This window comes from Pseudophryne corroboree, chromosome 12 (assembly GCF_028390025.1).
Source record: "Pseudophryne corroboree isolate aPseCor3 chromosome 12, aPseCor3.hap2, whole genome shotgun sequence".
NCBI lineage: Eukaryota > Metazoa > Chordata > Amphibia > Anura > Myobatrachidae > Pseudophryne > Pseudophryne corroboree.
The window spans coordinates 164,872,260-164,892,968 of record NC_086455.1 but is presented as its reverse complement, the minus strand read 5'-3'; the positions used below and the strand labels follow the sequence as shown (position 1 = coordinate 164,892,968).

Genomic DNA, 20,709 nt, shown 5'->3' with positions numbered 1-20,709 from the left:
AAAAAAATTAGTAATAATAATAATAGTAGTACTGTACAGGGTTAGGCCTTAGGATGGGGCTAGGGTTAGGCTGTGGGTGGAGCTAGGGTTAGGCTGTGGGTGGAGCTAGGGTTAGGCTGTGGGTGGAGCTAGGGTTAGGCTGTCGGTGGAGCTAGGTTAGACGGTGGGAGGAGCTAGGGATAGCCTGTGGGAGGAGCTAGGGATAGCCTGTGGGAGGAGATAGGGATAGCTGGTGGGAGGAGCTAGGGATAGCCGGTGGGAGGAGCTAGGGATAGCCGGTGGGAGGAGCTAGGGATAGCCGGTGGGTGGGGCAGGGCTAGGGCTTAAATAATATTATAAAAAAAACACCATGCACAATGTTGAAATGATAACCATACTGACATTTTGAACATGTTGACCTAACATATATACCGCCATTATGAATGTTTACCGTCCCAGGCCCAGGATGACCCTCAGCTCACTATCACAGCAGTGTATTACTTTTTTTTGTTCATTAACTAACATGTTATAAATATTTAAACGTGGCTTCAAAAAGTTATTTTTATGAATGTGTTTTACCCAGACAGACTGCCCTGGGCGGGGACTAATGGGAGAGCAAGCACTGGACAGGTGGGGCGATAGGGCCGCACAGACAATCAGTGTTAATCTTCTGGAATCCTAGCCTTGGTACATTGGAAGGAGAGGGGCTGCCAGAGACATAACCTCTTTGGGGTAGAGCTGGGGTCCTTATCCGCTCACTCAGGCCAAACTGCACTGCCGAAACCAGATATACTAAGTGCTACAAGAAAAGTAAGGGCCGGCCACTGCTACTACACATAAAGATTTATATCTAGCCATAGGGGCAAACGTAATGACCCGTTAGCAGCGGCAAGTGCCGATATTTAGGAGATTTAGCCACAAGATTTAAAACCTTTGGATTTTTTTCTTTAAGGAAACGTTCTCTAGTATTGTGGCTGCATCGCCCTCCTCTTCCTTGTAGCAGGCACTGCGTGTGCGGATGCTCTTCTGTAAGCACTAAGCTCGCTATAATTAGCAGGGTCCTGTCCTCGCACCTAGCAGGGACCTCCTTCTCCTGACACCGCTTAGGTCTCTCCTGAGGAGCAGACATCTGTGGATGAAAGCCAGCTGCAGACTGGAAGTACCATCCCAAGCAACAGCCGGTTTCCCCCCGCAGCCGCTACGCTGGATATACCGGAGACATACACCGGAGAATATCATAGGGCCCAGCTAAACAAATATATTAATGGCGGAACCCAACTAGATACTGTACCATGAACAGTGGAGATTCTAGGGAACATACCCCTCTGTTATTGTTGTCAGTGATTGAGATAAGACCATAAAACGCTCATTGTTCTCATTTTATCTGTCCTAAGGGGATCGATATGAAATACCTACAATCAAAATCCCGGCATGGACAAAATACCGACATTTAAAATACAGACAAGGTCAAAATACCGACATGTAAAATGTCAACAGGTCAAAATGCCGACATGGGTTTTTCATTGTTTTTTTTGGGGTGTGTATGTCGACATAGGTCGATATGGACACCATATAAGTGTACCGCTGCGCTCTCCATGCTTCGGGCACGGTGCCCCGCTGCACTCGGAACACTATTATATTCCCCCTCCAGGTCCACTGGGATGGTAAAGTGTAAACAAGTCGGTTTCAATGAAAAAAATCATGGAAAACTCATGTCGGCATTTTGACCTGTCGACATTTTACATTTCGGTATTTTGACCTTGTCAGTATTTTAAAATGTCTGTATTTTGACCATGTCTGGGTCTTGACCTTGTTGGGATTTTGACCATCGGTCAATTGCTGTCAGTATTTTGACCGTCGGTATTTTGATTGTCGGTAAATTGACTGCATCCCGTCCTAAGAAACCACGGACTGAGTGTCCTCTTTGTAGTGAAGCAGAGAATGAGGCGTGAGCTAGTTTAAAACAGAACTGACAAATATTTAGGGATGAAAAGGGAGAAGTAACTGGAGACAAATTTAGAACAATGTTGTGGAAGACTGAATGTAACGGTAGTGTTGTTTAGGAAGCAGCCCGAAGGAGGAAGCGGAGGGGGGAGGAAAGGGTCACATGCCCGGAAACCCCCAGAGAGCAACAACTCGATGAAATTATAAAGAACAACTATTGCACTTTATGTCTATGGGCGCACAAACAGCGCCACTGGCTCCACACAGCAGGGCAGTGCCACACGTGGCTTTCCAGGGCAGAACATATAGTGCACACTGCTTATACTGAATGTAGCAATGAAAGAGTAAGGCTTGGTGCAAGGTGAAGCCAAGATCCCCCCTGCACCACGCTGCAATCATCTCCAGGGGAGAGCATACAGCCGCAGCAGCTAGGTGCCCACATAGAAATCTATAGCAACAGTAGCTAAGTGCCCACATAGAAAGCTATAGCCACAGTAGCTAAGTGCCCACATAGAAAGCTATAGCCACAGTAGCTAAGTGCCCACATAGAAAGCTATAGCAACAGTAGCTAAGTGCCCACATAGAAAGCTATAGCAACAGTAGCTAAGTGCCCACATAGAAAGCTATAGCAACAGTAGCTAAGTGCCCACATAGAAAGCTATAGCAACAGTAGCTAAGTGCCCACATAGAAAGCTATAGCAACAGTAGCTAAGTGCCCACATAGAAAGCTATAGCAACAGTAGCTAAGTGCCCACATAGAAAGCTATAGCAACAGTAGCTAAGTGCCCACATAGAAAGCTATAGCAACAGTAGCTAGGTGCCCACATAGAAAGCTATAGCAACAGTAGCTAGGTGCCCACATAGAAAGCTATAGCAACAGTAGCTAAGTGCCCACATAGAAAGCTATAGCAACAGTAGCTAAGTGCCCACATAGAAAGCTATAGCAACAGTAGCTAAGTGCCCACATAGAAAGCTATAGCAACAGTAGCTAGGTGCCCACATAGAAAGCTATAGCAACAGTAGCTAGGTGCCTACATAGAAAGCTATAGCAACAGTAACATCTACATATTAAGCATAACATTACAGAGGATGAACTACAAGTATCTTATATATTGGAACAAACTACAAACGTATCCGAGTGAACAGAATTCCTGCTCACTGCTTATTGGGATGAATCAATATTTATGATAATGCCGGAGCCACCGGGACCCGCAGACAATCTGTGTCAATCCAAGCACACGTACCTTTAAGGACAAGGTCAGCCGGTCCCGCAGGTAATTCTCTTCCATCTTCACCTTATCGAGCTCCTGCTCCAGGTCGAGGCGCTGCCGGTTCGCTTGCTGCAGTATCTGCTCCCGCTCCTTCCTCAGGTCACTCTTCAGAGCCGCCGTCCTCTCCTTGTACTCCTCGTCCAGCTTTCTACGGGTGCAGAGTGGCGCATGTAACAGGAGGGCTGGTAGCTGTGCCCTGGTCTTAGTGTATGCTGTGGCTCATGTACTATCCTCCAATAGGAGTCATGCAAGAAACAGATTGCTCACAATGTATGCTGCTCTGCATAGACGCTAACCATCACTGCCATAACTGGAAGTGGTAATAACATTTGTGAGGCTGGAAACCCTGGCTCTAGGTCCAGCTCCTTAAAGGGGTGAGGTGTCTCCCACCTAGTGACTACCAATTCCGAGTACGGCCTTGACGGCTGCAGTTGCCAGTGCCTTTGGGTTTATATCCTTCTAGATCTGTGCCCTATAGAACATGAATATGTGTTCTATTGTAAGGTCTAGATTTCTTAGGTGCTTCTTAGGCCCCCAAACAATGCAGAGAACTTTCTACCCTGCTAAGTGAGGTTTCGCTGTCCGGCCTACGGCAGAGAACGCAGAGCGTTTACAGATCAGGATTAAGTATGGAAACCATATCACTCTGAGTGAGGGCTCTATTGATCCTCACCTGGCCTATTGGTGAGACTGGTTATGAAATAAGGCAACCCTCCAGACAGAACCATAACGTTGCCCCGTCTGTGTAACCTAGCGAGTGTCTAAACTAAGGAGTCAATTCAATTAGGGGTTGTGATGCAGGGGTGCCTCTATATTGGCTATATACAGTCCCACCAAAATGGACGGTTTTTGAGAGCACCTCTATGGGGGAGAGCAAAAATACGCAGTCTAGGGGCAATGTGCGAGCAAAACGAGTCACCATTAAAACAGCTAAAGGCCGGTACTATTAAACGGAACAGCTCATGTAGTTGGGAGGGATATATATATATATATATATATATATATATATATATATATATATATATATATATATATATAAGTATAAAAGGACACATCCATACCCCATCTTTAATCCATTACCTCCAAACCCCTTCCACCACCCACAGAATCAATAAACTTGCACCAAGAAAAAAACAGGTAACATAAATGCATTGAGTAGAGGAACCTACTGAAGGTTGTGTTCATTGCGGCGCTCGATGGCGGCGTGATGATCGTCCACCTCTGACGCCATCAGACTTTTAAATTTTTCATTCTTCTCCAAATCCAAACGCAGCTTCTCCTTCTCTCTGAAGGTCTGGTCAGTATGTTCTCTGGGGGGGTGAAGAACAACTGAAAGTTCATGGTGGTATCAGTTGAGACAGACCACTCTATGCCAAACACAGGGCCACCAGCTGGCTGTATAGCCGAGCCTTGCAGATAATGTTCCATCTAGAATGAATACTCTCCAAGCATTTGCACAATAGCGTCCCCTGGTTTTCAGGAGACACAATGCACCTCAAGACAACCCTCAGCAATGGGCGCTTCCTCTGCCTCTATAACAGGACTTGGCGCTTCAATGCTCGGACAGCAGCAGCTTCCATTCTGGGACTCGGGAACCCTTTTGACATCACCCGTGGTTTGCCAGGGCAGAGTCCCTGGATAGGCCAGCCTTGGGAGGGGGTTCGGTCTCCGCAGGTAATGTCAAGAACAGATGCCAGGTACAGTCTGACAATTCCATTTGAAAACATTATTCTTAGGGAATATTGTAAATAAATGTAGATTTTTTTTATAATTTTTTTTTTTTTAAAAGTGACCTTTAATTGTGGATTCTAATACAAAATAACATTATGAAATGCACTAAAGATTTCACTTAAACAAGTACAATTGTGTTTTGATTGCACAAAGATTGCATTACCAATACTTTGCTCCTTATAGAAAACCACCAGGAACCTCCCGTTACCTAGAGCCCGAGTTCAGACCGCACAATAAATGAAATTACACGCCACCCGTAAGTCTATAATAGAGCCCTACGTTAGTGTTTCTCTAGATAACTATTGGGAGCCACGGGGCCAACAATTCATTTAAATAAAAATGTCTTGCAGAAAAAAAAACTACCTCATTTGTAGGTGCCTATAAACGTGGCGGTATGTTCTAATACAGGTTCCCAAATGTACACAAACACTAAATAATGGCCATAAGACAGTAGCTAGAGAACGCAGACCAGTAAGGTGTAACTTACACTAAGTGCCTGATCTCTGAGCGGAAGCTGATGAGCGCTGCCTGGTAGATATCATTCTTGGTGATCAGAAGCTCATTCTCCAGCGTCATGGTCAGCTCCGTCAGATTGATCTTCCCTTCTAAATTAAAATCAAGAGCCTGCAAAATGGAGAGTAGACACCGGTTAGCAGTCAGCCAAGGGTTCTTCCAGACAGCAAGCAGAGCGCGACACCAAGCACCGCGATTCCACTATGTTTCAAAAATGTTTCGTAAGCCTATATATTTGCAAAGCTACTGTACAAATGACAATTGCAGTTTTACTTCATATATTTGGATTTTGGTTTAATATTGGAATTAAATGTATGTTCTAGAGGTTTAAATGGTTCCTCTCCAATATAGTTTCCGTGTTGCTGGACCTGAAGCACCCACAGACCCCAATTCAGTAAAAAGTCTACCTCTCTCTCGGTTCTTATTTTACAATGAGGAGACTGATGCTCTGCAGACCGACCGCATGTAAACACTATTTATGGTCGCACAAGAGATTTTCGTCACTAATTATTATGCTTCTGGAAATCGCACACGTTTATATTTAACAGACAGTGGATAAAACAGGTTGTTCCTATGAAATAAAACCTTGAGGATTGCCGGGCTGTTCTCGAGTCCTTCTTCATTCCACAAGTCCACGATGTCCTCCGCAGACCCATAACCTGTTCCATCATCGAGTTTGGAGAACAAACGGAAGCCGACGGTTCCAGCCATGGCAGATGGAGTCAGTGTTCTCCTCCCACTTTCATCATAAGGCTGCAAATAAAGCGATGGAGGTGGCGTTATCGGGGAATCCAATGCTCAGTGTCACAGAGGAGACCCTTCTGGCCACTGAACCAACATAGTGACAATGATATTAAGATGAATAAAAATATCCAACAGCGAAGCAGAGCTCAGCAAACTTACCTGCAGAGATAAGTGTCTCTTTAGCTGACGGTACGGGGTGGAAGATGACGGAGTAAGTGGTTTGGAGTTTTTACAGACTTCATGGAAGAAATCTTGGAGGCTCATTGTGTCATCGTGATCTAAGTTCTGCAACGTGTCCTCCAGAGCCTGTAATACCCAATAAGAAGGAATGAAGGTAGTCTCACCATACATTACTAGACATGGATCAAACATGTTCCTCAAGGGATTAGATCATGTTAAATTCACGAAAACATGTTACTGCTGTAAAATCTATATAATGCATTAGTCACACTCCGCCACATGAACCATCCCTATAAAATGACTGGGGGTGCCCATTGTAACTGGCCCAAAATGCAGTTATATTCACATGGTTGACCATGTTATGGTCGACAGTCATTAGGTCGACCACTAACATGGTCGACATGGACACATGGTCGGCACATGAAAATGGTCGACACGTGAAAGGTCGACACATGAAAAGGTCGACATGAGTTTTTTAACTTTTTTTTCTTTTGGGGAACTTTTCCATACTTTACGATCCACATGGACTACGATTGGAACGGTAAAGTGTGCCGAGCGAAGCGGTAGCGGAGCGAAGGCACCATGCCCGAAGCATGGCGAGCGAACGCGGTGCACTAATTGGGGTTCCCAGTCACTTTACGCAAAAAACGACACCAAAAAAAGTTTAAAAACTCATGTCGACCTTTCATGTGTCGACCATTTTCATGTGTCGACCATGTCAATGTCGACCAATAGTGGTCGACCTAATGACTGTCGACCATAACATGGTCGACCATTCATACCGGAACCCCCAAAATGGGACTGGAAAATGCCATTTAGTGGTGGAAAAAATATTGGGGTCTTCAAGAACCCACAGATCTGGCACCTATGCTTTATACTAGTTATACAGAGTTACATAAAATGATGGCTTTTTAAGTACCCATCGTACAACCTTCATCAGACACAGGCCTTGCCCCCAGATTATTTCTACCAGTCTGGATAAACACGGTAAGAATACCTTCAGCGCAGAAGATATTATAGCCCCATGTAACAGGCCGCAATTTGCATAAACCACCACAATTTCACTGACACAGGGGGTTATTCAGAGTTATTAGCAAACCAAAAAAGTTAGGACTGGGCAAAACCATGTGCACTGCAGGGGGAGGGGGGGGGGGAGGTGTAACATGTGCAGAGAACTTTAGATTTGGGTGTGGTGTGTTCAGACTGAAATCTAAAATTGCAGTGTAGAAATAAAGCAGCCAGTATTTACCCTGCACAGAAACAATATAACCCACCCAAATCTAACTCTCTGCACATGTTACATCTGCCCCACCTGCAGTGCACATGGTTTTGTCCATTTGCTAACTTTTTTGGTTTGCTAACAACTCTGAATAACCCCCATAGATGCGATATTTAAAGCAGTAATTCAGTTTAAGGCAATACCAGGCCAGTAAGTAGCCCCAAAACTGCAGGCTATTAGATTTGAGTCTATATGTATAAAACCAATATGCGAGATTCGTCAAAGAAAATTCAGTATATTTATAAGGAACTAATTGGTTTCACTTTCATTTGGCTTTGGTGAATTGAAAGTGCTCATTACATGTAACTCCCACACACATCCCTCCCACAATCAGCTGGGGTGTTCAATACTGTGTATGTGATAGCAAAAAAAATATTAAAGTACCAGTAGACCCAACCCCAAGACAACTGTACAGCCTCCCAGCCCTGACATATTCAATATGACCTCACAGGGGAGCATGGTGGTGCAATGGTTAGTGTTGCTGCCTCACAGCACTGTGGATATACAGTAGATTGGACTCAAACAAGTGTCCAATCTGTGTAGAGTTTGTATTTTCTTTGCATGTTTGTGTGGGTTAGCTCCGGGTGCTCTGGCTTCATCCTACAATCCCGAAATATACTGGTAGGTTAATAAGCCCTACAATATATGCCCACGTTATAGGTCATAAAGAGTGTAAGCACCACTGGGGCAGGGACTGATGTGATTTTCTGTAAGCAATGCGGAATAAGTGTGCGCAATATAAACAACTCAATCATGTTAATATTTATTATGGTTGAATGAAAACTATATTGCCATGATGCACGTTGTCACTAGAGGGCAGCACTAAAAAGGTGGGGAAAAGCACTACTGCAATCTATTTTTACAATGAAACATAAATTTGCAAGGAACGCCTTATCTCTGGCTGAGTAAGCGTAAATTCAGTGAATGACTGGAATAAATTAGGGATAGTTGGGAATTGTATGTAAGCTAAATTATATTAAGCAAAATATTCCTATTTTCAGTAACGGCCCACAAAATGGACAGATAATATACTGTAGTACCTAGTTACACAGTAAAATACCGTAACATTGCTGTCCGCCTCTGCGACCAAAGTCACCTGAACCAAAATGTTTTGCAACTCCTTTTCCAACTGAATTATTCAGGTCACGGAAAATAACTGGTGCAAAAAAGGATCATTTTAAAGGATGCTATGCTGTTAGTATTACTGTCTACTAAATCATTGTTGAGTCTGTTGCAGAAATCTGAAGGGAGGGGGGGTTTGGATGCCGGAGGCCTGTGATTGGTTAGCCAAAACATGGTCTAATCACAGGCCTCAAGCTAAACCAAGGCGCCATTTTAAGCCGGCATCAGGCACTGACTCCACAAAACTGCATCATTCTCTGAACATCCCCTTGAAATTATCATCTCTACACAAAGAACGGGAAATGTTACTTTCAGCATTGCTCAAACAAAAGAGAACTAAACGACCACGGTAGTTTTCCAAGCTTGCAATTCAAAAAAATAGTTTGTATACACACACACAAAAAAGTTACAGTTTAATCGGATCACACACACATCTCCTGAAAGAGCGCTACATGGAAAATTTTGTATTGAAGGTCATCAAATATATTTTATAGACAGTCAATAAATAATAGGAGTCATTTATTCCAATAATCTGCATAAATTTTACACAGTAGTTTAATGTATTGTAACTATTTCCACCCTCAGAATTTGTAAAATAATTGCTCTTTAGTAATGCAGATTTTATATTGGTGTTGTCCTAAGGTTACTGTCCAGTTGACATATCACGCCAAGAATCCCATTTGCAAGCTAAGGATTCTGGGAGCAGTGGTGGATAGTACAATGGCACGGCCATTTTGGATGTCTCATCAGGTCTACCTGTATTTACAAACACATCGAGGCGTCCGTACGACTCACCTCCTTGCCCAGGTTTTGGAAGCCATATTGTTCACAGATTGAGATGAGCTTCTTCCTGTTTAAGTGACCATCTCGTGTGATACCAAGATCTTCACAGATGAGCTGCAGCTTCTCCTCCACCCAGTCCTGTTCCGGGGACACGGTCTGTGAAGCGCTGAGGTCATCTGGATTCCAGAACCGTAACTGGCCTGAAGGAAGAGAAACACAGACGTCATCCAATTACTAAGCCTTCCAGAAAGAATCCGACGCAGTTTATGGAAAACGAACAATCTGGTTGGCCTACAATCAGTAAAAGTTTCTCCTGCTGAATAAATGACTATAAAATATATGAGGAAACGATGGGATATTGTGGATTAAAATTAAGACATTTCGGTATAGGCGAGTGCAGTTTCTTCGTAGACACACAGGTGGCGCTGTCAACACAACTGATGCAAAATATAAACCCTTACAAAATGAGGAAACTAAACACGTTTCTCATTATTAACCAGCTTAAGCAACGGACCAAGGTCTATTTACTGGCCAAATAGTATATTTTTGGTTGTATAAGAAAACGAGCACAAAATACCTATAATACTGCAAAACAATACTAGAGAACGCCTGGGGCTCGGTAACACAACATACTGTAACAAACCCTGATCCCCACAACTGTCCTCAGGTCTCCCCGCAGGAGCACAGGTGGAATAATCCTTTGCCCAGCACTTGGCTGTAACTAGCTGTGCTTCTGTAAGGAGACCCGCAATACACGCACCGCTGGTGATGCCTCTTAGGACAAGTAAGGTAATAAAGAAATACATTAGATGAGAGTTGCTTAGAGATTTATTATGGTCAAGTATCTTCTTACAAGCTGATCCGAACAAAATCCAGCACTATAAATACATTTAATACTCTTTACTGAATGACGCAATAATATTTTAAAGCTCAGATACCTAGCGGGCCAGATACATGCAGTATACAGTATTGTCTTTTACAATCCGGTAACTGGAGAGCTACAGTCTTATGAAAAATACATGAGCGAAAACAATACAGAATTATTAGAGCTGATAATTGCGGCCAAATCTAATCCTTAAACAGTCTGAAAAGCGATCGTCTGAGCTGGTTCAGCGGGGACCGGCGCTTTATATCCCAGCAACATCAGACACTCCAGAGCAGAACGTATTTTAAAGTTAATCTCATTACGGTATTTATGTTACAAACTAACCAGTGCCGCATAGTAACCGGACTGAGCTTGTATTGTGTATTGTGTGTTCCTAGCAGGTCTAGTCTGTGTTTATCGGCCACACACTTTGATTTATAGTCACTGCGCAATACCTCCGTGCCAATTATTTAACCAACCTGTTGTTGTATACAACAAATATACACAGCCAAGGTCATGTCCTTACTGTGCGGTGGCTTTGTTTTTATCTTTCTGTATTCTATCAAAGTGTCTTTCTAGTGCTTCTATTCCAAACAACGTGACCCCCTCAGTAGCTATTGTCTGGTGATCCCCTATACTCGTGCATGACCAATCTCCTGAGGAAACTCCCGGCAAAGGTAGAACCACATTCTACACTCACCCCCAGCCGGCCTGTGGAGTAGGCGGGACAAGAGGCAGCGATGATGTGATCTGATTGGCCCATCCATACGACACAGTGCCAATAGTACTGTCAAAACGCCACAGGAGGCAGGAATGTGATAAGTTTACTGCGACTCGCCCCACCCCACCCCACCTGGATTGTCCTCTCCTGGGAACTCCAGGAAAGGATCTTGGCAAAGTCAGTAAGTATGCCAACACTACAGAATGCCGACACTACAGAATGCGACAGGAAATCCGGGGACACTATCGTTTCCTGACGATACCGCTAGAGACAACACGCACTCCAAAGAAGGACCGAACAGCGATCGTTCCATCCTTCATTGACATCGCTCAATGTGTACCCAGGCTCCGATATGTCGGCCCATCATATCGGCTGGATACACATCACTCCAGTGTGTACCCAGCATTAGACTTTTATTTTCCATTAATTCACTTAGGGGTCTATTCATGAAGCAGTGAAAAGTGTGGAGAAGTGAGCCAGTGGAGAAGTTGCCCATGGCAACCAATCAGCATTGAAGTAACATTTCTAATTTGCATACTATACAATTGTATGGAGCAGCTGATTGGTTGCCATGGGCAACCTCTCCACAGGCTCACTTCTCCACTCTTTTCACTGCTTCATGAATAGACCCATTAATGATTGTATAGAGGTGTATTACATAAACCACGTCCTCACCTTCAGCTTCATATTCTTCTCCATCCTCATTCTTCCAAAGCTGTAACCAGACAAAACAGAATATTAGTGACTAACAGTCACACCCGGATGTTATAATAGAGACATTGCAGACCCCGCACCGTTATTAGTGTGTAATAATCCAATATCGTTACATCTATGTATCCAGCAGGGCGCACCTGCTCACTGGGCCAGCCTCACCGCAACAGCAGTCAGCCCCCTTATCACAGATTGTATTAAACCAACCGGCCCCCCTTGCCTGTTGCCTCGGTGACATCATTCTACAGACACTTTCTTCCATTTGTATTACCACAGATCGGCCACAAGAGCAGAGGAAGGGAGGGAGGGGGGTGTTTTGCTTTTTTGTAACTTGACAGAAAAGGTCATAGGTCAGTGGAGCCAAAAAAAAAAAAATGCCGCCAAAGTGTGTCAAAGGCATAAAGAAGACAGCAGTGGTTGCTATGGTGGCACACATTACACACACACAGCTTTGTATTGCACGGCAGCTGGATTGGTGAGGTGGGTGTGTCACACCTATTACATCCATCAAAATAAAAAGAGGGAGATTTGAGGGTCCTTTGTGGCGACTCGCACATGCTTTGCAGCGTTCAGTAACAGATGGTCAGGGAGCTCCCCCTTTGTAGTGCAGGACCCCGGTTACAGCATCTGAAACTGGTGCCGTTTCCTCACTACACCACAATCTGTAACAGCCCAGCATTTGCAGGCGCTGTGCCATCTGCTCCGAGAGGTGGACCTTTGTTCCCCAGCAGAACAGGAGACTAGTTTAAGGACTTACTGAGGCGTAGAGAGTAAGCGGACTGTTCTGAGGGCACACGTTATACAAATCTCTTTTCCACATGGACAAAGGGAAAACTATCCTGATTCCAACATTACATTACACAAATGCTCGTCACAGAATCAAGAAGTGTAGGCCCAAACTGCCCATGCCACCTGTTTAACAACTGTGTATCCCCTCAGCAATACCTCCCACAGCACACTCCCGAGCCTGTACGGACTGGATTATGAGGAACCAATGTGGGTCTGTTGTACGAGCAGCCTGACCATACGCTACCCACTGGTGTCACTAACGGCTCAATACATCCAAAATGGAAAATTCTGTTGCGTGGAATTCCAATGTGTCGCATTTCCCACACTTTATTTTCTTACATTGTGGACTAAACATGGATTTATTAGGTACTGGACTCTTTGAATCCGAAGCCCTCACAAGGATTCAGTGGCCTGCTGCTGAATCGACGGCAATATGGAATGTTATTTTTTTTTAAATAATCACTTACTGACAGACCATTTCCTACACACACACACAGTGACCTGAGTCAGACGTGGCTGGAGTAGCTATTGCTGCAGCTTGTATTGGAGCAGCAGCCATGACACTCATATGCAGCAGGGGGAGTGACTCCGCAGCAGGTGGCGTCACACTAGCGCCAGAACCTGAATCAGGCCCAGTGGAAATTAAAGACCAGGCTTCCTTACCTTCAGCCCCACTAATGAAAAAAAAAAAAAAAAACTTCTAAATAATTCTAATAATGTTATTCATTAAATTCATTTATTTGCTTTATTATATGGGATATACTATCGACAGGTGACAATAACAGAATGGGGATTGGAATGGTACCACTGTGATACTTGTTAAATAGAATTTGCATGTGAAAGCCATTGCTGGCTAAAACTGGTGGACCTTATTACCAGCCGGGGGTTACTATTGGCTACAGCAGCATTTTTGCTGACAATATTGCTTTACGCACTTTAACCAATAATCAGAACGTTTAATCTTAGCAGATGATTTGCCAAATACATGTACCTAATTATAATGGACAATAGGCCTAATTCTGCTGCAAATTTGTATGCAACGGCTGTGCAAAAATAAGCAAATGTGGCAGTCGCTCGGGAGATGTATAGAGACACCCATAATCGGGGGTCACTGACCCGCCACTTGCGTACAAAGGCACAACCATCAGATGCACATCGGGTGAACATCAACCATCTATGGTCAGCATGGCCACTTTGAAATATGGCCACAAAATGGTCGTGACACGTCTGCGCTTAAGTCACCATTCCCTTTTACCGCCCCCAATCGCTTTCTGGCTGTCAATCACAGAAACCCTCTCTGCAATCGCCATCATAAGACTACCATGGAACTCGCGCTGTGCGACTTAGACGCATGTGCCGTGACATATTACTCCCCTGCATACAAAATCTACATTGCGTCCTTTTCCTCATCATAGACGTGTCAAACACAGGGGAAGCAGCCATTTTGTTTACTGAACCAATCCAGCAGTCTAGAAATTACTTAGGCGTTAGCGACATCTCTGAGGTATGAGGCAACAGCTCGGATTCCCAGTGAATTGATTGCTGCAATACCAGTCAACACACAAAATGGCCGCCTACACCATTGCATGTGAAGGAGCCACCTTCATGCCAATGACATTTTATTTATAGGCGCTGGAAGAGGAGGTGGTCTCTTACATTACAAAGGCCACCAACCACAGTAGCTTCAGAAATAAGGATGAACCAATTACAGCTGTTATATTTTACCAAACACTCAATAGACCATAATATTCAATATTTGATATATGATATATTAGATTTTAAATTATGAAGAGAAGTCACGTCTAAATAAGATCTTATTCATATTTACTTATTTTATTTTTGCGGACCTAGTCCTTTAAAGTACGCCATAGCTTCTAATCAGCTGCGCCACATAAACTTACTCAGATACACCAAATAAATCGTAAATTCTTTAAATAAAACTGCAAAGCAATTAAAGCCGGCTGACATCCAGAACGCGTGAGGCTCACTTCTCAGCAAGTTATTACTAAGCATCTTCCCCATGGGTGTAAGAATTCGGAATGACTACATAATGAGTGTGTGCTGGGTCTTGCTGATTAAATAAGGTTGGGTGGACTATTAATATTAAACAGCGGGCCACAACCACATTCATTATGCAGTCTGTGACTGCACGCCCGTGGGGAGCTGGATAACTATTAGCTTCTGAAGTAAATTCATATGTTCGGACTAGGAGTAGTCTGGCTGGCAGAAGATGCTAATAAAATCCATATTTAAAATTGACGACTGCTGCAGATCAGCGTTAGGTAACCACTAAAAGGAGAAAATGTCATATATAGCAACAAATAAGAAATAACATCCAACATTCGCATTCATCTGACAGCAATATAGGAATCAACACTTTAATAATTATAGGTGAAACAGAAGTACAATGACATGGGTAGCAAATACATATATCATAAACCGGGCAGTCCTATTGCAAAGCTCTTATCGGAAGAGCTGCCCTCTGCTGCAATTGTTCAAGCAGACAGCGTTACTAAACGCCGCTATCTTTGCGATCACTGGCGGGATGGGATTCTTGATGCATTCCACCCATAGTATGCACATTAACATGGTTTAGAAGACAAAATGGCTGCCAATGCTAAGTGTGGGGACTAGATTCAATACAGCAGTGGTTCTGAACTGCAGTCCTCAAGTACCACCACAGGTCATGTTTGGGGGATGCCTTTAATCATGCACAGGTGAGGTAATCTCTGTTGATGAGTCGGTAGTTATGTCATCTGCAGCCACAGACCGAAATCCTCAAAACATGACCTGTGTGGAAAACCTGAGGGTTCAGGTTCAGCACAGCTGCACTAGAGAATAATAAGATTTTACTCACCGGTAAATCTATTTCTCGTAGTCCGTAGTGGATGCTGGGAACTCCGTAAGGACCATGGGGAATAGACGGGCTCCGCAGGAGACTGGGCACTCTAAAAGAAAGATTAGGTACTATCTGGTGTGCACTGGCTCCTCCCTCTATGCCCCTCCTCCAGACCTCAGTTAGCATACTGTGCCCGGAAGAGCTGACACAATAAGGAAGGATTTTGAATCCCGGGTAAGACTCATACCAGCCACACCAATCACACTGTATAACTCGTGATACTATACCCAGTTAACAGTATGAAATATAACTGAGCCTCTCAACAGATGGCTCAACAATAACCCTTTAGTTAGGCAATAACTATATACAAGTATTGCAGACAATCCGCACTTGGGATGGGCGCCCAGCATCCACTACGGACTACGAGAAATAGATTTACCGGTGAGTAAAATCTTATTTTCTCTGACGTCCTAGTGGATGCTGGGAACTCCGTGGGGACCATGGGGATTATACCAAAGCTCCCAAACGGGCGGGAGAGTGCGGATGACTCTGCAGCACCGAATGAGAGAACTCAAGGTCCTCCTCAGCCAGGGTATCAAATTTGTAGAATTTAGCAAACGTGTTTGCCCCTGACCAAGTTGCAGCTCGGCAAAGTTGTAAAGCCGAGACCCCTCGGGCAGCCGCCCAAGATGAGCCCACTTTCCTCGTGGAATGGGCTGTTACTGATTTAGGATGCGGCAATCCAGCCGCAGAATGCTCCAGCTGAATTGTGCTACAAATTCAGCGAGCAATAGTCTGCTTAGAAGCAGGAGCACCTATTTTGTTGGGTGCCTACAGGATAAAAAACGAGTCAGTTTTCCTGACTCCAGCCGTCCTGGAAATATAAATTTTTAAGGCCCTGACTACGTCCAGTAACTTGGAATCTTCCAAATCCCTAGTAGCCGCAGGCACAACAATAGGTTGGTTCAAGTGAAAAGCGGATACCACCTTAGGGAGAAACTGGGGACGAGTCCTCAATTCTGCCCCATCCATATGGAAAATCAGATAAGGGCTTTTACATGACAAAGCCGCCAATTCTGACACACGCCTGGCCGAAGCCAAGGCCAATAACATGACCACTTTCCACGTGAGATATTTCAAATCCACAGTTTTAAGTGGCTCAAACCAATGTGATTTTAAGAAACTCAACACCACGTTGAGATCCCAAGGTGCCACAGAAGGCACAAAAAAGGGGCTGAATATGTAGCACTCCCTTTACAAATGTCTGAACTCCAGGCAGTGAAGCCAGTTCTTTCTGGAAGAAAATCGACAGAGCCGAAATCTGGACCTTAATGGAACCCAATTTTAGGCCCATAGTCACTCCTGACTGTAGGAAGTGCAGAAAACGACCCAGCTGAAATTCCTCTGTTGGGGCCTTCCTGGCCTCACACCACGCAACATATTTTCGCCAAATACGGTGATAATGGTTTGCGGTTACTTCTTTCCTGGCTTTTATCAGCGTAGGAATGACTTCCTCCGGAATGCCCTTTTGCTTTAGGATCCGGAATTCAACCGCCATGCCGTCCAACGCAGCCGCGGTAAGTCTTGGAACAGACAGGGCCCCTGCTGTAGCAGATCCTGTCTGAGCGGTAGAGGCCATGGGTCCTCTGATATAATTTCTTGAAGTTCTGGGTACCAAGTTCTTCTTGGCCCATCCGGAACCACGAGTATCGTTCTTACTCCTCGTATTCTTATTATTCTCAGTACCTTTGGTATGAGAGGCAGAAGAGGGAATACATAAACCGACTGGTACACCCACGGTGTCACTAGAGCGTCCACAGCTATTGCCTGAGGGTCCCTTGACCTGGCGCAATATCTAGTTTTTTGTTTAGGCGGGACGCCATCATGTCCACCTGTGGCCTTTCCCAACGGTTTACCAACAGTTGGAAGACTTCTGGATGAAGTCCCCACTCTCCCGGGTGTCGGTCGTGTCTGCTGAGGAAGTCTGCTTCCCAGTTGTCCACTCCCAGAATGAACACTGCCGACAGTGCTAAGACGTGATTTTCCGCCCATCGGAGAATCCTTGTGGCTTCTGCCATCGCCATCCTGCTTCTTGTGCCGCCCTGTCGGTTTACATGGGCGACTGCCGTGATGTTGTCTGATTGGATCAGTACCGGCTGGTTTTGAAGCAGAGGCCTTGCCAGACTTAGGGCATTGTAAATGGCCCTCAGTTCCAGAATATTTATGTGTATGGACGACTCCTGACTTGACCAAAGTCCTTGGAAATTTCTTCCCTGTGTGACTGCCCCCCAGCCTCGAAGGCTGGCATCCGTGGTTACCAGGACCCATTCCTGTATGCCGAATCTGCGGCCCTCTTGAAGATGAGCACTCTGCAGCCACCACAGTAGAGATACCCTGGTCCTTGGAGACAGGGTTATCAGCCGATGCATCTGAAGATGCGATTCCGACCACTTGTCCAAGAGGTCCCACTGAAAGGTTCTTGCATGGAACCTGCCGAATGGAATTTTGCTTCGTAAGAAGCTACCATTTTTCCCAGGACTCGTGTGCAGTGATGCACCGATACCTGTTTTGGTTTCAGGAGGTCTCTGACTAGAGATGACAGCTCCTTGGCTTTCTCCTGTGGGAGAAACACTTTTTTCTGTTCTGTGTCCAGAACCATCCCCAGGAACAGCAGGCGTGTGGTAGGAACCAGCTGTGACTTTGGAATGTATAGAATCCATCCGTGCTGTTGTAGCACTTCCCGAGATAGTGCTACTCCGACCAACAACTGCTCCATGGACCTCGCCTTTATAAGGAGATCGTCCAAGTACGGGATAATTAAAAACTCCCTTTTTTCGAAGGCGTATCATCATTTCTGCCATTACCTTGGTGAAGACCCTCGGTGCCGTGGACAGTCCAAACGGCAGTGTTTGGAATTGGTAATGGCAATCCTGTACCACAAATCTGAGGTACTCCTGGTGAGGATGGTAAATGGGGACATGTAGGTAAGCATCCTTGATGTCCAGGGATACCATGTAATCCCCCTCCTCCAGGCTTGCAATAACCGCCCTGAGCGATTCCATCTTGAACTTGAATTTTTTTATGTATGTGTTCAAGGACTTCAAATTTAAAATGGGTCTCACCGAACCGTCCGGTTTCGGTACCACAAACAGTGTGGAATAGTAACCCCGTCCTTGTTGAAGTAGGGGCACCTTGACTATCACCTGCTGGGAATACAGCTTGTGAATTGCCTCTAGCACAGCCTCCCTGCCTGAGGGAGTTGTCGGCAAGGCAGATTTGAGGAAACGGCGGGGGGGAGACGCCTAAAATTCCAGCCTGTACCCCTGAGATACTACTTGAAGGATCCAGGGATCCACCTGTGAGCGAGCCCACTGATCGCTGAAATTTTTGAGGCGGCCCCCCACCGTACCTGGCTACGCCTGTGGAGCCCCCGCGTCATGCGGTGGACTCAGAGGATGCGGGGGAAGAATTTTGATTCTGGGAACTGGCTGACTGGTGCAGCTTTTTCCCTCTTCCCTCGTCTCTGTGCAGAAAGGAAGCGCCATTGACCCGCTTGCTTTTCTGAAGCCGAAAGGACTGTACCTGATAATACAGTGCTTTCTTAGGCTGTGAGGAAACCTGAGGTAAAAAATTTTCTTCCCAGCTGTTGCTGTGGATACGAGGTCCCAGAGACCATCCCCAAACAATTCCTCACCCTTATAAGGCTCTATGTGCCTTTTAAAGTCAGCATCACCTGTCCAGTGTCGGGTCTCTAATACCCTCCTGACAGAATGGACATTGCATTAATTCTGGATGCCAGCCGGCAAAATATCCCTCTGTGCATCCCTCATATATAAGACGACGACTTATGTTCGCAAAATAGTATCCCTGTTTGACAGGGTTACAGACCACGCTGCAGCAGCACTATCTGCAGGTCTCAGTCTAGTACCTGAGTGTGTAAATACAGACTTCAGGATAGCCTCCTGCTTTTTATCAGCAGGTACCTTCAAAGTGGCCGTATCCTAAGACGGCAGTGCCACCTTTTTTGACAAACGCGTGAGCGCCTTATCCACCCTAGGGGATATCTCCCAGCGTAACTTATCCTCTGGCGGGAAAAGGTACGCCATCAGTAACTTTTTAGAAATTACCAGTTTCTTATCGGGGGAACCCACGCTTTTTCACACTTCATTCACTCATTTGATGGGGGAACAAAACACTGCCTGCTTTTTCTCCCCAAACATAAAACCCTTTTTTAGTGGTACTTGGGTTAATGTCAGAAATGTGTAACACATTTTTTATTGCCGGGATCATGTAACGGATGTTCCTAGTGGATTGTGTATATGTCTCAACCTCGTCGACACTGGAGTCAGACTCCGTGTCGACATCTGTGTCTGCCATCTGAGGGAGCGGGCGTTTTTGAGCCCCTGATGGCCTTTGAGATGCCTGGGCAGGCGCGGGCTGAGAAGCCGGCTGTCCCATAGCTGTTACGTCATCCAGCCTTTTATGTAAGGAGTTGACACTGTCGGTTAATACCTTCCACCTATCCATCCACTCTGGTGTCGGCCCACAGGGGGCGACATCCCATTTATCGGCATCTGCTCCGCCTCCACATAAGCCTCCTCATCAAACATGTCGACACAGCCGTACCGACACACCGCACACACACAGGGAATGCTCTGACTGAGGACAGGACCCCACACAGCCCTTTGGGGAGACAGAGAGAGAGTATGCCAGCACACACCAGAGCGCTATATAATGTAGGGATAAACACTATCACTGAGTGAATTTTCCCCAATAGCTGCTTGTATAAACAATATTGCGCCTAAATTTAGTGCCCCCCCTCTCTTTTTAACCCTTTGAGCCTGAAAACTACAGGGGAGAGCCTGGGGAGCTGTCTTCCAGCTACACTGTGAAGAGAAAATGGCGCCAGTGTGCCGAGGAAGATAGCTCCGCCCCTTTTTTGCTGACTTTTCTCCCGCTTTTTTATGGATTCTGGCAGGGGTATTTATCACATATATAGCCTCTGGGGCTATATATTGTGATTATTTTGCCAGCCAAGGTGTTTTTATTGCTGCTCAGGGCGCCCACCCCAGCGCCCTGCACCCTCAGTGACCGGAGTGTGAAGTGTGTATGAGGAGCAATGGCGCACAGCTGCAGTGCTGTGCGCTACCTTGGTGAAGACTGAAGTCTTCTGCCGCCGATTTTCCGGACCATCTTCATGCTTCTGGCTCTGTAAGGGGGACGGCGGCGCGGCTCCGG

The 20,709-nt window shown here is 45.4% G+C and overlaps 1 protein-coding gene across 9 annotated transcripts in view; it reads right to left on the bottom strand.

Moving 5' to 3' along the window:
• The window catches only part of NIN (ninein), a 135,284-nt gene that overhangs the window by 54,056 nt on the left and 60,519 nt on the right, over positions 1-20,709 (bottom strand). For all 9 annotated transcript variants that reach the window (XM_063948424.1, XM_063948425.1, XM_063948426.1 and 6 more), the window contains 7 exons: positions 11,808-11,847; positions 9,559-9,746; positions 6,342-6,488; positions 6,024-6,191; positions 5,413-5,549; positions 4,364-4,504; positions 3,168-3,342 (listed from right to left, as the gene is read on the bottom strand). In XM_063948424.1, the coding sequence (XP_063804494.1) occupies positions 3,168-3,342; positions 4,364-4,504; positions 5,413-5,549; positions 6,024-6,191; positions 6,342-6,488; positions 9,559-9,746; positions 11,808-11,847 (996 nt within the window). The remainder of the gene's footprint in view (positions 1-3,167; positions 3,343-4,363; positions 4,505-5,412; positions 5,550-6,023; positions 6,192-6,341; positions 6,489-9,558; positions 9,747-11,807; positions 11,848-20,709) is intronic.